This window comes from Diorhabda sublineata, chromosome 2, assembly GCF_026230105.1.
Source record: "Diorhabda sublineata isolate icDioSubl1.1 chromosome 2, icDioSubl1.1, whole genome shotgun sequence".
Taxonomy (NCBI): Eukaryota; Metazoa; Arthropoda; class Insecta; order Coleoptera; family Chrysomelidae; genus Diorhabda; species Diorhabda sublineata.
In genome coordinates, this window is record NC_079475.1 from 39,924,940 (window position 1) to 39,940,034 (window position 15,095).

The 15,095-nt window shown below is 34.5% G+C and overlaps 1 protein-coding gene across 3 annotated transcripts in view; it reads right to left on the reverse strand.

Moving 5' to 3' along the window:
- Window positions 1–3,188: 3,188 nt before the first annotated feature.
- Window positions 3,189–15,095, reverse strand: part of LOC130453331 (laminin subunit gamma-1-like) — a 41,085-nt gene continuing 29,178 nt past the window's right edge. For all 3 annotated transcript variants that reach the window (XM_056793004.1, XM_056793006.1, XM_056793007.1), the window contains 8 exons: window positions 9,460–10,301; window positions 9,174–9,402; window positions 8,870–9,079; window positions 8,335–8,637; window positions 7,686–7,977; window positions 6,383–7,632; window positions 4,414–4,784; window positions 3,189–3,617 (listed from right to left, as the gene is read on the reverse strand). In XM_056793004.1, the coding sequence (XP_056648982.1) occupies window positions 3,276–3,617; window positions 4,414–4,784; window positions 6,383–7,632; window positions 7,686–7,977; window positions 8,335–8,637; window positions 8,870–9,079; window positions 9,174–9,402; window positions 9,460–10,301 (3,839 nt within the window). In that variant the 3' untranslated portion in view covers window positions 3,189–3,275. The remainder of the gene's footprint in view (window positions 3,618–4,413; window positions 4,785–6,382; window positions 7,633–7,685; window positions 7,978–8,334; window positions 8,638–8,869; window positions 9,080–9,173; window positions 9,403–9,459; window positions 10,302–15,095) is intronic.

A 15,095-nucleotide genomic window follows, 5' to 3' on the forward strand; every position in this document is an offset into this window, starting at 1 on the left:
CACACTGTATACATCAGATATACCAGAGACATAGTATACAACAACAGGAGTACACAGTCATCCTCTTTACTGATTCAGAACCACAAACAGCAGCAAAAAATGTCCAGGCTCATCTTAACCAATTACAAGAGTGGCTACAAAAACGGAAGATTAAAGTTGATGAGACCAAATCAACGAATCTGATATTCCCGCTACTTGGACAAATAGATTGGTTGATAGGGAGAAAATCCAAAGTCTCACTTGACAACAAAGTCCTTATCCTTATTCAATGATCCCAATTTTAAACACTCGGTCAACCAGTTGGTGCTCCATGGCACGGAACCAATCACACCATTCACATGGACCTGGTAATACAAGAAGTTATCCAAGAGAAGATCATCAAACACCACAAAACTATAGAAACTCATCCAAATCCACTACTACTTGTTAAAAAAACTTGTCGGTAGTAACCGATAGTATTAAATCAACGGCAGTTGTATCGTATATAATAATATTTACAATATTGGTCGAAAGTTGATTGGCCAACTTGCCGTTATCGGATTGAAACGATAATACCAATTTTCGTTCTCAGCATATATGTTATTTGCGCTTTGGTAAGTTTGCTTCCTCATCTGAGATATCGTGGTAATTGAAGGCACCGAGTCTTTATTATGAACTGGCGAGAGCCTGAAAATAAAAACAAATTCTCTTTCAAACGTCGGGAACTTTTAAATATTCTCGATCAAGAATTACAGTAATAAAAGATACAACAACACGTTGCACAATAAAAATGTTATTTATCTATGAAAAAGATGTGACAAATTACAAATAATGTATGGTCAAATTAGAACAAAAAATAAAAGTGGAGCTACATAAATTCCGACCAGGATGAAAATCAGTAAAATTGTTTGAAATATAATTGAAAATAAAATAAAAAAGTTCCATATCAGTCTCGTGTATGAAAAGAAATTTATTCAAGGTCAAAGGTTAGGAAAAAAGTTTTTCGCGATTTTCAGCAAAACGGTAAGTTCTATCATAAAAATACCTCCAACAAAAATTATAAATCATAAAATTATCTACAAAAAACGTATCAACGCTTTTTTTCCTACGAGTTACCGTTTATGAGATATAACGATTCAAAAACTTGTAAAAGCTGGAATCGTTTTAACACGTTGAACCCCAACCGAAATTGGTTGGGCCTAAAAATGTTTTTATACTCCTTATAGGGTATAGATCCAAGGAAAAATAAAGAAAAATATATTTCAAATATAGAGTGCGATAAAATTTTGTGTACGGTCCATAGGATAGGCCCGCTCTGGGTCCGAAGGAAAATTTACTGCTAAAATTTTCACCCCAAAACAATGCAGTGTTTGTTCTGAAAAACCACATTATTATATCCCGTGTTTTGCGGAAAAACATGATTGTAACAACAATTTATTGTGATTGTATTAATTTTTGTAATAAAAGTTCCCTTTTTTTTAATTTGTAATTTAAAAAAAAAAATGTTTGTAAGAAAATCAAATGGACCAAGTGTAGGGTAGTATTTCAAGGACCCAGGACGATCCAACCAAACTGTAAAATACATTTAAATGCGATCCCTTGGGCCGTGGAGAAGGTTTGAAATCAAATACGTCCATAGGACCGATCTGGGCTGTAGGGAAAATTCAGTTGCGGGGCTCAACGTGTTCATGCATGAGTACAAGTCTCGGTTCATTTCAATGTTGAAAGAAAAGTTTACTGCTCAAAATATATTGGTAAAACAAGCTAATAATGATCCTGATATATTTATTATTGAAACGGCAAAAGAGCAATTCACTGCCCGAACTCCAACTGAAGAAACATTTTCTTCTTAAAACCAGGAAAAGCTCAACAACAATCGGAAATCTCTTCACCAAAAAGTTAATCTACTTTTGCAAAGTGTCAAAATCGTGTACTATTTTTACACGCAATAACTTTGACCTTGAATACATTTTTTTTATACACTTAGATTAAATTGACCGGACTAATGAGTATATCACATATTTTTTTTCTGTAGAATCAGGTTATAAGTGCTAAAAATATAAATTCCAGAATGAAATATTCAACACCTGATGGAGATTTGTAATACCCAGAATATTTATATTGAACAGTTACATTTTTATGTATTGAATCAAACTTAGTTATTCGGAATTCATTGAAGTTTTACCATTGTTGTAAGCTAGTTTGTACAAAAATAGTTGTTATACAAAAAATAGATAATTCCAATATGAAAATTTGTTGCAAAATCGAATGAATTCTACTTACCTTCGTGGACTGAACCATTTCCCGTTGTCTTTCTTTAGAATTGTACATTTAGAAGTTTGTTGTTGTTCTTCAACTACATCTTTAGTTTTTGAAAAATAACTTAAATCTGTATTGCAAATTTTGTAGGTTTGCATGTGAATAAAAAGTAACTAAAATTTAGAAAATAATGATTGGAATCATTAATAAAATATATGCGAAATTAACGAAACTGTCATGTTGAAATATGGTAGAAAGTATGTCAAATAACTTTGAAAACTTATATGACATCTAAAATATCATTGATCAAATTTTGAGTTTGCTGTGGAATTATAAATTGAACAAGCTTCGTACAACAAGATTAACAAAATTGGTGGCTTCAAAGATAAAACATACAAATGAAATCTGAAGGACTAACAAAATTATTCTTTACATCTCATCCTGTAGTCCAACCCCAAATACAAAAAAAATTTGTTTATGCCACCTAATGTTAACTTTGTATTACAAATGGACTAAGTAGTGATTGAAGGTCTCAAAATTCATTACAGAAAACTTCAAGTAATAAAAATGCTTCAGAATATTAATAGTAGAGAAGATACAAAAAGTTTTAGCGTTTTATAGGATCTATGATTACTCAGAATATTATTACCAATTCCTTTCTACATGCAGGTTTTCAAGATTTATCTTAATCACAAGATAAAGACGATGATGATATTCTACTAGCAAAAATGATGTCTTAAAGAACCAAGGATTGAAGCTGGAAGTAATAATCGTAACACTGACGAAGAAAACGAAAATATCAAAAACAATGTTACAGTTATTTAAAGAGAGGTTGATAATAAACAAGCAAATATCTAGTTTATAAACACTTACTTGTGTCTTTCATATTCTACAAGTTTCCTTGTATATTGTTTACAATAAATTTTTTTAGGAAAGGTTCTTAAAAAACATTTTTATATTATAAATAGGTTTATTAAAAATTCTTATAAAAGTTTTAATATAAAACGTAACAATATTATTTTGAAAAATATTATTTTCTATGGCTCCAATTCTACTCGTCTATAACATCCAGTCGGAAGGGCTTCGACAACTCTCTCGATATTTTCTACTTCGTATTCCAACATTGATATTTGTTTTTTGTAATTTTCAATCAATTCGTCCTTCGCTTTTTGTTCTTCTTTAAGTTGTTCTAACGTTTCATCTAAATTTGCTGCTCTTATTTTTTCTTCAGTTATTCTAATTTGTTCTTCTAGTCTATCGACGTCGTTATCGTCGATTCCTGGTGAGTTCTGTAGTTCGGACATTATACTCTCGATATCAGTTAGTAGATTTTTAACTTTATCAGATACTTCTTGAGTGTCTTTTCCAGCGCGACCAACCTAGAAACAGAAACAAATCAAATTACAAAAATTATAGGAAACAATTACTTAGACCCATAAAACTATACGTAATGTACGTTAGTTTCTCAAGCACTTTTCTAAATTACTTAGTTATCTGTCATCTGTCAAATAATTTTTATCTGAATTAGAGGATAATATATGGAATTTGAACTCCGTTTTTGCTTCTATTGAAATCCTCGCTAAAACCATCCAGGAATCTTCTCCAAAGATTTATGTAATACTGCGCGAATCTTTTTCCAGGTCTCCTGTAGTCTCTTTGTCTCCTATTGTTACCCCTTACAGACTCCATTATTCCCCAGTCCAATTAACGTGATTTCTAGTAAATCGTAGACATGCTGGGGTGGATTTGGAACCATTTTGGTTCAAAGTTAGCTTTGAGTCTTTTTCTGACTATTCAGCCTCTCCTCGCGTTGCTATGAGCTCTTGTTAGACCTAAACACTAAACTGTTATCTTTCTTGGATGTGCACCTTTTACCAGTCTCCCTCCTTACAGCCCACTCTATAGTTTAATAGTCAAGGAATAAATATGAAGATCCCGCCAAGGAGGTTTCCTTGCTAAAACTAATTTTTGCGGGAAAAGGTTTATTGGTGGGAAAATTTAGTATAAAATAGGTGAGTCAAGTCATTAGGTTTCATTTTACCTTCAGTATTTGAAGATAATAACTTGGTCAGACAGTGTAATTGTATTAGTGAAGTGGTGGTTTGATCAGTGTGTTTATTATTATTACTGTTACCTCCCAGAACCTGTAATAAGACATAATAAAGTTCTACTCACTTTTTCTTTCGCTTCATTAATCAAACTAGTATTACTTCTAGTTTTTTCTATCAAATTCTTCAATTCGCCTTCAGTATTCTGCACTCTATCAAACATCAGAGCAGCTTCTTCAGATAATAACGTAGAATTTTTAAACAATAATTCTGATTCCCTTTTAACACCTTCGGCAATAATTGATGCATTATTTGCCAGTTGATTAGCTTGTTGTGCTTTTTGTGATGCCAAATTTGCATTTTTAATAGCTTGTTGAAGGTTGTCTTGATAATCTTGAATTTGTAACAGAGTTGCCTTCACAGTACTCTCTATTTTATTAACGGTTTGTAAAGCTGAATCAGCTTCTTCCTTGCTTTTTCTTGTTTGAGAATCAAACTCTAAAAAATAGCAATAGCAATATAAATATCTCAAGATGCAGCAAATTGATTGGACTTTATTGAAAGTATTAAACATCATGGTGGATGAAACTGAAAACAGTAACTTTTAAACAAGCTACAGTGGAGTTTAATTCAATTAATATGTTTTTTATAATGGTGTTAATATTAAGAAATAACTAACATACTTAACAAGTGTGAAATCGAATGTTTAACACGATAATTTTCCGAAAACCACAGAAGTTAGTATTTATTTTTTTAAGTTTATCGTTAAGTGCAGTTTTGAAAATGAATTGATGCTTGTAAACAATTATTCACCAATTATGTCAATCGTTTGTCAGTGTCAAGTCATATTTTGATAAATACTGAATGTAGTCGAAACGTCAAATTTTATCTGTCAAAAATTATATAAAAACTAATTTCAAAACAGAAAATACATAAAATCAAGACGATTTAGAAACATAAAAATTATTATATTTTAACTTAGAGAAAATTTTATGATTCTCTGAAACTCGCTCTGTCACTCTGTCAAATGTCAAATTCAAAATGTCATTAAGCACAGCACTCTAACTATGGACAAAATAATTTTGTGGAAATGCCGACATCGTGCAAAATAAAAACAAAGCCGTCAGCCAATCAGATTTCTCAAATTTTGAAACGGCTGTCGTTCGTTGGTTTCCGTTTTTGAGCTGTTTGCAATTTGACATCAGTGCAAAATAAAAACAAAGCTGTCAGCTAATCAGATTTCTCAAATTTTGAAACAGCTGTCGTTCGTTGGTTTCCGTTTTTGAGCTATTTGCAATTTGACATCAGTGCAAAATAAAAACAAAGCTGTCAGCTAATCAGATTTCTCAAATTTTGAAACAGCTGTCGTTCGTTGGTTTCCGTTTTTGAGCTGTTTGCAATTTGACATCAGTGCAAAATAAAAACAAAGCTGTCAGCCAATCAGATTTCTCAAATTTTGAAACAGCTGTCGTTCGTTGGTTTCCGTTTTTGAGCTGTTTGCAATTTGACATCAGTGCAAAATAAAAACAAAGCTGTCAGCCAATCAGATTTCTCAAATTTTGAAACAGCTGTCGTTCGTTGGTTTCCGTTTTTGAGCTGTTTGCAATTTGACATCAGTGCAAAATAAAAACAAAGCTGTCAGCCAATCAGATTTCTCAAATTTTGAAACAGCTGTCGTTCGTTGGTTTCCGTTTTTGAGCTGTTTGCAATTTGACATCAGTGCAAAATAAAAACAAAGCTGTCAGCTAATCAGATTTCTCAAATTTTGAAACAGCTGTCGTTCGTTGGTTTCCGTTTTTGAGCTATTTGCAATTTGACATCAGTGCAAAATAAAAACAAAGCTGTCAGCTAATCAGATTTCTCAAATTTTGAAACAGCTGTCGTTCGTTGGTTTCCGTTTTTGAGCTGTTTGCAATTTGACATCAGTGCAAAATAAAAACAAAGCTGTCAGCCAATCAGATTTCTCAAATTTTGAAACAGCTGTCGTTCGTTGGTTTCCGTTTTTGAGCTATTTGCAATTTGAAAGTTTAAATAATTGGGCACTGTATGGAATGTGTTAAACATACTGTGGATAAAACTAATATTATTATTATTACCTTTTAGTAATTTGTAGTTGCTGTTGGCGTTACTCCATATTTCGTTCCAAAGATTAATGATGAACTTTTCTTGACTTTCATATAAAATTAAATCATTTTTTAAATCATCTATTTCTTCTTGTTGTTTCAAAGCTACTGCAAGTAGCTCTTTACTGACAATTATTTGTTGTGCGTTTCTATTTTTTACGTCCTCACTTTCTTTTAAAATATTGTTATATCTTGATTTGAAATCAAGAGCTTTTTGTTTTAATTCATGAGATTTTTCTACAAACTCATCGATATCTATTTTCGGTATAATGAGATTTTCAATTTCGTTAAATAAAAGCAAGGCATTCTTTTTAACAGTTTGCGCTTTATCACTAACTTCTTTAGTCCATTCTTTCGAAGCATATAATTGTTGTTCTGTTTTTTGAAGTTCGTTTCTTAAATATCTCAAGAAATCTGTAATTTGTCCTTGCGTCGCTAAGGAATTTTTAGCTATTTTATAAGCTTCTATAGATCGCAATTTTGATTTTAAGGCTGTTTCTTGGATATTTAGAGCTTGTAGTTGAAGATTATTCGCCAGATCTCTCGCGTCTTGCGAAATCGCTGTCATCTTCTCCGAATGTTCTCCGGCAATAATAGCTCTTTCTTGAGCTTCTTTTAGTGAGCGCGTTCCTTTCATTACTAGGTCTTCTTCTACTTCATCAATTTTTTCTTTAAATTCTTCGACCAGTTCGTCAATATGATTCAAATTGTTTTTAGTCAGAAAATGTGTGTTTTCTATATTGTAGAGGTTTTCGTCGATTTCTGATAGAGTTCTCCAAATATTTGTCGTACCGCTCCGTATTTGATCTACTTTAACAAATAATCCTTCCTCGGAAAGCATATCACTGGAGTTTTCGTATAATTCAGCGACTTCTTTTTGTATTTCCATTAATTTTCGCGGAAATTCATCGTCAGATACAACGGTTGGTTTTGTTTCAATATCGTATAATACTTGATTCAACATATCTAACTTGTCGGTGTGATTTTTCAAAGAACGTTGAACTAATTTGTAGCATTCCGGACATTCGATGCATCCTCTTCGCCTATCGTATTTATTTTCTTTACATCTATCACATTTTTTGCCCTCGACGTTATCTAAGCATAAACATTGACCAAAATTATCACACTGAAGATCAACGGAGCCCAAAGGGTCGCAATCACACGCTTTACATCCTTCAATTGAGAATCCGTAGTGTTTAATTTCGCATCGATCGCATCTCAAACTGTAACATAGAATAATTATCGTAAGTAGAAACGTAGTTTATTATTTACTCACCCTGTAATACCAGCTCTACAATAACATTTCCCCGTAGTACCGTCACAAGTTTGATTTATCGATCCTATAGTGTCGCAATTACAATTTTGACAACCGTGTCCACTGAGCAAATTGAAATACCCGTCTTCACACTTGTCGCAATTTCTGCCAATTACGTGGTTCTTACACTGACAAGTACCAGTGGTTTGGTCACATATAGCGGCGCCTCTTAAGTCCGTTTCAGTTCCAGGAAGATCGCATTCGCATCGCTTACAATCTCCTTTTGGTTGTACCAGCGCGTTCCCATAAAAACCTGTTGGTACAACGAAGAATGTCAAAAGTACCGGTACAACAATAAATCGAAAAATTAGTTGAAAATGTGTAGTTAGAAGGTAATCCAAAGCAGTTTTAGTATATTTTCTCAACTACAACGAACTACTACAAGGGTTATCTGAAAAATTTCCGACTTTAACCTCAAGATAAAAGTTGGAAATGTTTTTGGAGAGATTCTCACTTAGTTTCTGTTTGACATTCAAATAAATACGTTGTTGTGAAGATTTTTTTGAAAATGATGAAATGAAAAATAAAACAGACGCTTCTAACTTAACGTGTTGCTTTTAAAGAATATTTTGACGATTAGAATTTTATTCCTAAAGTGTTTAAATCTTACCCGATAAACAAACGTCACACTTGGCACCTCCTGTATTATAAATACATTTGAGACATTCCCCAGTAGTCGTATTACAATTTCCGATAGCGTTCGGGTCAATATTTCTGTTACAGTCGCATATTTTACAAGGAGCGATTGGTCCAAATTGTCCCGTAGGATCTCCAAAATAACCGTCCGAGCAAAATTCACATCTATGTCCAGTATATCCTGTGGGACACTCCGTACACATGATGTGTTTGTCGTCGATCTGGATACAAGGACCGTTGTTAGGACAACCACAAGGTTGACAATCGTTGGGGGTACCTAGATCAAATACCAAGAACTATATAATACAAGGTGTTTCAAAAGAAATGTAAACACATTTAAATTTAAACCGTTTTGTTAGCGTAAACTTTAGATTTGGCATAACTTCACAAGAAAAAGTCCGTAGGTGTTAAATCGGGAACCTCTACACCTCTACTGGATATCCAAATATCATGAAAAATGAAAAAAAGTTTCGTAGTTCAGGCACGAATATATAAAATGTAACCGTTACCTTTTAGGGCGTTCCCATAATATCCTCTGTTGCAGTATTGGCAGTTTTCTCCCGTTGTGTTATGTTGACAAATGCATTTACCCGTTTCTGAATCACAGATGCTGGCGTGATTGTTGCAGTCACACGGTACACAAGGTAAGAAAGGGTCGTTTCTCGCTGGCGAATGTCTATATCCTGGAGCACACGATTCACAAAACTGCCCAGTGTAACCTAGAAGATTAAATTTGCTTTCAGTGCTCGAAATTTGATTCAAATACAAACACTGAAGACATGGATAGTCTGTTAGAAATCCTGAACGTTTTACCTGTTGGGCAATCGCATGTTTCTATCCAATGAGCAGGTTCACCAGCGCCTCCTCTTAGAGCAGATTCTAATCTAAATTTTTCCATGTATCCAACACCACCGAAACCATACGTTCCTTTAATTTTAATAGCAGTTATGTTTGTTATAATGGAGATAAAGACAAAGGAAGATACCCTTGGTTGCCATCCGTAATTAGGATGCTCATTAAGGCGAAAACTAAATTTTTGAGCCTGAAATTGATCACAGATATTAATTCAAATTTAATAAAATTCATTATCGGGTCTTACTTGTATCGAAGGCAACTTATTTTGTTGTGAAAATATTGTATTAGATATAGACAAACCATTTCCTTCGATAATAACATCGGTTGCCGATGGAGTTGGTCTGTTGTTACCGATTTTCAGTATAAATTCTAAAAGTTGATTGTACGATAATCTCTGATCACCTAAAAATCTATACGGAGCCGCAAAATATATAATTTCGTCCTCTAAGCACCTCACACCTATGCTTTGAGTGAACGAATCGTATTTCAATGGAGAAGATCTTCCATTAATATCTTCAGCTGTCCATTTTTCATCGCTTCTCGCAAAAGTTGATTCAATAGTATACTTTGAGTATCCAGGAGTTGATTTACAACTGGAAGAATGTCCGTAACAAAAGCACGGTGTACATCCGAATGGATTTTCCAATTGAAGATCGAAGAAACCAGGTTTGCACTCACGACACCTTTTCCCCTCTACATTCTCTTTACAATAACATGTTCCGGAATAAGGATTACATCTTGGTTGGTTATCAGTAGATCCCACTTGTGAACATGAACAATTTTTACAACCGTAAGCAGAGAAATCATAGAAATTGATTTCGCATCTATCGCATTTTTCTCCAGTTACGCCAGGCATACAAGAACATATTCCTTCATCGTTACACTGCAAATTTCTTGATCCAATTCTGTTACAATCGCACGGTATACAATATCCATCTTGTCTCATATAGAAATTGTCTCTGCACCTTTCACAGTTGACTCCGTCTCTATTAGCTGTACAGTCCAGACAGTGACCACCATGTCCCGTCTTTTCGTACAACTTTTGGTCGAAGTAACATCTATTGGAATATCCGTTACAATTGCATTCTGAAACATTCAGAATATGTTACTAAAACAGACACGTAGTGTGCAAAAAAAATACTTTGTATTCATGACTTAATTCACCGATATCCAAACAAAAGATCGTCAAAAGAATAATTAATTTTAAATTGCCGGTATGGAATCTAGGGAATTGATGCACGCCGCTGGATCTCTTCATTAAAACAATACTATTTAAGGTTATAAAACGTCTACGAAGACTTATAAGGTACAATCTCCAAAAAGCGACATCATTAGCGAAATAAATATCTTACAAAGACCAGAATGACTGTAAAAACAATACCCAGCTCGATTCTTGTACTGGCGCGCTGGCGAAATTACGGCTTATTAAAAATAATTGGTAAGTTGTATTCTAACAATAGGCGGCTTCTTTGTTATTTCTTTAACTGAAAAATTGAAAAAAAGTCTTTAATATGTAGTTTTTTCTTAATACCAAATTCGTTTCTGATTTAAAGGGTGTACAAAAATATGAAACATATTGATGAATATCCTGTTTCCCCAGATAAATGATAAAAGACCAAATTTCAAAAGATTATGTGTTTCATTTCCAAGAAAACATCAATAAAGTCCACAAATTGGTTATATATAATCGTAAATTAAAATTGCGTGAGATACTTGAGGACTTAAATATATGTTTTCACCATTATGCACGAACATTTGGCCACGAGAAAGGTTTTTTCAACGTGGGTGACGCGTTTACTCACAGTCCATCAAAAACAACAACGTGTTGATGATTCACAAGTCGATAGCAACGATTGTTACGAAGAAATTACACCTCGAATTGTTCCCTCAACCACTGTATAGTCCAGATCTGGCCCTCAGTGACTACTGGCTATCCGTTGATCCCAAAAAATGCTCCTAGGTAAGAAATTCAGCTGAAATGAAGAAGCACTGAAGCTAACGAAGCGTTGGAATGATTGTATTGATCTCGAAGGAGATAACATTGATGAATGAAATCGATTTTTGGTAAGAAATGTGTTTTTCTTAGTTAATAATTGTCATTGTTATTGAGTGATGTGATGGTAAAAGTTAATGTGATTTAGTGTACTGAAAGATCGATAAATATGCTTCAATTAGCAAAAGTACTGCTTGGCGTTTTAGCAAGAGACGTAAAAAAAGTGACTGAAGCTTAGGATGAAGCTGATGCAGTAACTTCAGTTGCTTTCAATTCAACAGAAACAGAAGCAAATAGAATTGACCAGTTCGAAATTTGTCGCACCAGAAGAAGTCGTTCCAAAGGTAGTACTCCAATGGAACGTAGTCAAAAATTATACCCTTTGAAATTATTCAAAAAACGTGAATATTGATTTGATATTAACGCGCTTTTTTTATAAACCTTGGTTAATGTAAATTTATAGACTTTATTGTTGTTAATTTAAAAATGAAAAATTTCATTCACTATCCTCCTCAAATAATACAGGCCAACAGAAAACTTTTTTTATTTTAATAGCTGATCTTTATAGATTTTTATATGCTGAATCCAAATCTGGCCTTAATTTTTTTGTATCACCCATAGTTTCCAAGCAGTATGTATTTTATTATAATCAAACACCCCTGTACGGTATATAGGGAAACTGTTTACTTTTCAACTGGAATTTGTCTATAGTTTTCTCCCTTTTTTCTTTGAAACTTTTGCGCAACTTTTTCTGCGATGATTCGCTTGCTGAACTGACCAACAGTAACGTTTTTAACATCCTGGTGAAAACGCTGACCTTGCTCAAAAAGTGAACTTTAAGACTTATCGAACATCCTAACTCTTCAAACCTTTTTAGTATGTGGGTCTTTTTCATTTCCCAAGAACTTGGTGACAACTTGCTTAAAGGATACCCATCCTTGTTTTTATTTGAGGTCATTGCGGATCCGAAGTTAACGTCAAACATTTTTCTAATATCAGGTCCGGTGAAGACGCCTTCTTTCAATTTAGCTTCTGAAATGTGTGAAAATTTCAAACAGAGATATTTGAAACAATACAAACTGTGGCCTAATGTCGCATGAGGTCTAACTTTAAAGACTTTGAAGACTCTCTAACAGGCCAGTTCTTTTTCCACCAATGTTGTTTCCTAGCTCTACTGTCCCATTCACACAGGAAACATGGTAACTTGGTAAAACCACCTTGCTGACCAAGAAGCAAGCATGTTACTGAGAGATGTATATCTAGAGCCATGGCTCCATATGGCACAATAATAACTCTGATTGTCTTTCAGACTGTACTAGTCTTTTTACTTAAATGCTTTTCGGTTTATTCTATATTTAAATTTCAGTCGAATCAACAAGTTACCAACCAAATGAAAAGTACTTAATCAAAATTCCATTGGAGATTAAATTAAAATGAGCCGCATTTCCAATTAAGGAAGTTTCAGCAATATCATGTTTTCAATAACGTTAATAGAAAATTGATACGGGCAATTAATTTATAAAATTAAATCATTCATTACATCAATTATCATTTCAATAGCAAGCGATATTAGGTATGATGAGGTTTCAATAAAAAAATCGCTGTATATCGTTAACGTCCTACAAGTTTTTTCAATGTAATCAACAACATTCGCCATGTAGTCAATTATTTAAGCATCATAATTTAAAATATATCAACTGTCTCACAATTCTTTAACAGATTACACGATCTGTTATTTATTTTTATTAAAAATTTATCTTGAATATAGACTTTAGCGTTAGAGTGATGAAGCTGACAGAATTGACTTGTTTGAAGTCGAAATTTGTCACACTGGAAAAAGTCGTTCCAAAGGTATAACTCGACCGGGCGGATGTAATTTGGGCGCTAAAGGATTAATGTACTTTTTACAACATGTAAACCAGGCGCCGAGACCGAAGGGTCATTTTAGTCCTATGTGTATTTTGGGCGCTAACCGACTGAAGTACATTATTTTTGAAATAGTTATTTATTAAATCACCGACATTTATAATAAGATATATTTTTGTATTTTTAGATTTTCCTATAAGAGAAATGACCCATTATCACTTAAGGTGTGAAAAAATTTACCGTTAGAGGGGCCTACTTTGCACTTTTTTAAATGAAAAATCTGCCCTTAATAAAGTTTCCTCACAACATTTTTGTAACACTCTACAGAATAAAGTAAATTTTATACAGGGTGCGGCAGCATAACTTCCTTTTTTCAAAAGTTAATAAAACTTATTGTATGAATCAGAAAATTTTTATTCGTTTTTTATAATACAGGCACATACATAAAGTTTTGTTTTACTGAGTTTTGTTCAACTGTTTTGATCAAATCAGTTAGGTGACGTCCCCCATTCTCCATACACTGAGTAAACCGATTTCTGGCGTTTGTCATGACTCTTGCCAGCATAGCAGGCGTTATGTTGGCAATTTCTTCCTGGATGTTCGTCTTCAAATCTTGTAGGGTCCTTGGACGGTTCACATACACACGGGATTTCAAAAAACCCCATAGGAAATAATCACAAGGGGTCAAATCGGGAGAGCGGGCTGGCCACTCCAAATCGCCCCTAATTGAGATAAGGCGCTCTGGGAAGTGTTCCCTCAAAACAGCCATCGATGTTCTTGAAGTGTGTGCCGTTGCTCCGTCTTGTTGGAACCAAGTGTCCCCTAAGTCCAACTCATCTAGCCGTGGGAAAAAAAATTCCTGTAACATGTTTACATACCGGTGCGAATTCACTGTCACTGTGACTTCATTTTCCTCAAAGAACCAGGGACCAATAATTCCACGTGAGTAAATTGCACACCACACTGTGACTTTAGGTGAATGCAAAGGCCGTTGATGCAATTGTCGAGGATTGGTATCAGCCCAGTAGCGCATGTTTTGTTTGTTTACGGATCCACACAAATGAAAATGGGCTTCATCACTAAAAAAAACATATGGATGAAACGTATGGATGAAAATGAAGATCATCATGAAGTATTCTCCTCACAGAACGATCGGAAAGTCCAAGGGCAGACGCATGTTTGCGCGCAGAACGCCGTGGTGATCGCAACACTGAAGTTCTAACTAACTCAACTTCTCCGGTGATCTAATGGGCCGAGGGACTCCAGTTCTTCGTCTTGTCACACTTGCAGTTTGTCCGAACGTAGTGACCCACGTAACAATTGATTTCCGGTCCGGGACAGGGGCCAAGGGGGCTAAATTAAAGCGATTCCGAAAGGCGCGCTGGGTTGCGATCACAGAACATCCGATCGAAAAGTAATCCTCAACGGCAAACGCACGCTCCTCACTGTTCCAACGCATGATGGCGACTGAACTGTGCCGAAACAAAACTTTATAGTCCCCCCTCTCGAACGAGACCACTAGCACTCCGTTACGACATCTACCGACTAAATGGCGAACTTTTTAAAAAAGGAAGTTATGCTGCCGCACCCTGTATTTTTATTTAGTACATAATACATATAAAATAAGAGATTTACATAACCTCATCTAACCTAACCTAACATAATCTACTTAAAAATCTATCAACTTTCCCTCTATTGGGTTATTTTATGATTCGACCTACCTGCACTTCTTAGCGCCGAAAATACATGTCGGATTATCTACCCTTCTTGGTCAGACAGGTAAAGAAGGATGGTTAGCGTCCAAATTACACCCGCCGCCTCGACCAGTGTAGCTTGAGACTTGGTTTTGGATGCGCGATAGTCAGGCGGGTCGGAATATGTCGAGAGCTCATTTTAGGGACGGGCAAATGAATGGATTATATCGATAAATATCTTATCGATATATTCAAAGAATATCGATGCATGCAGCGTAAAAATCAGAGCGTTGAGTATTTTTTATTTTTGTCAGCTCTATTTATTAA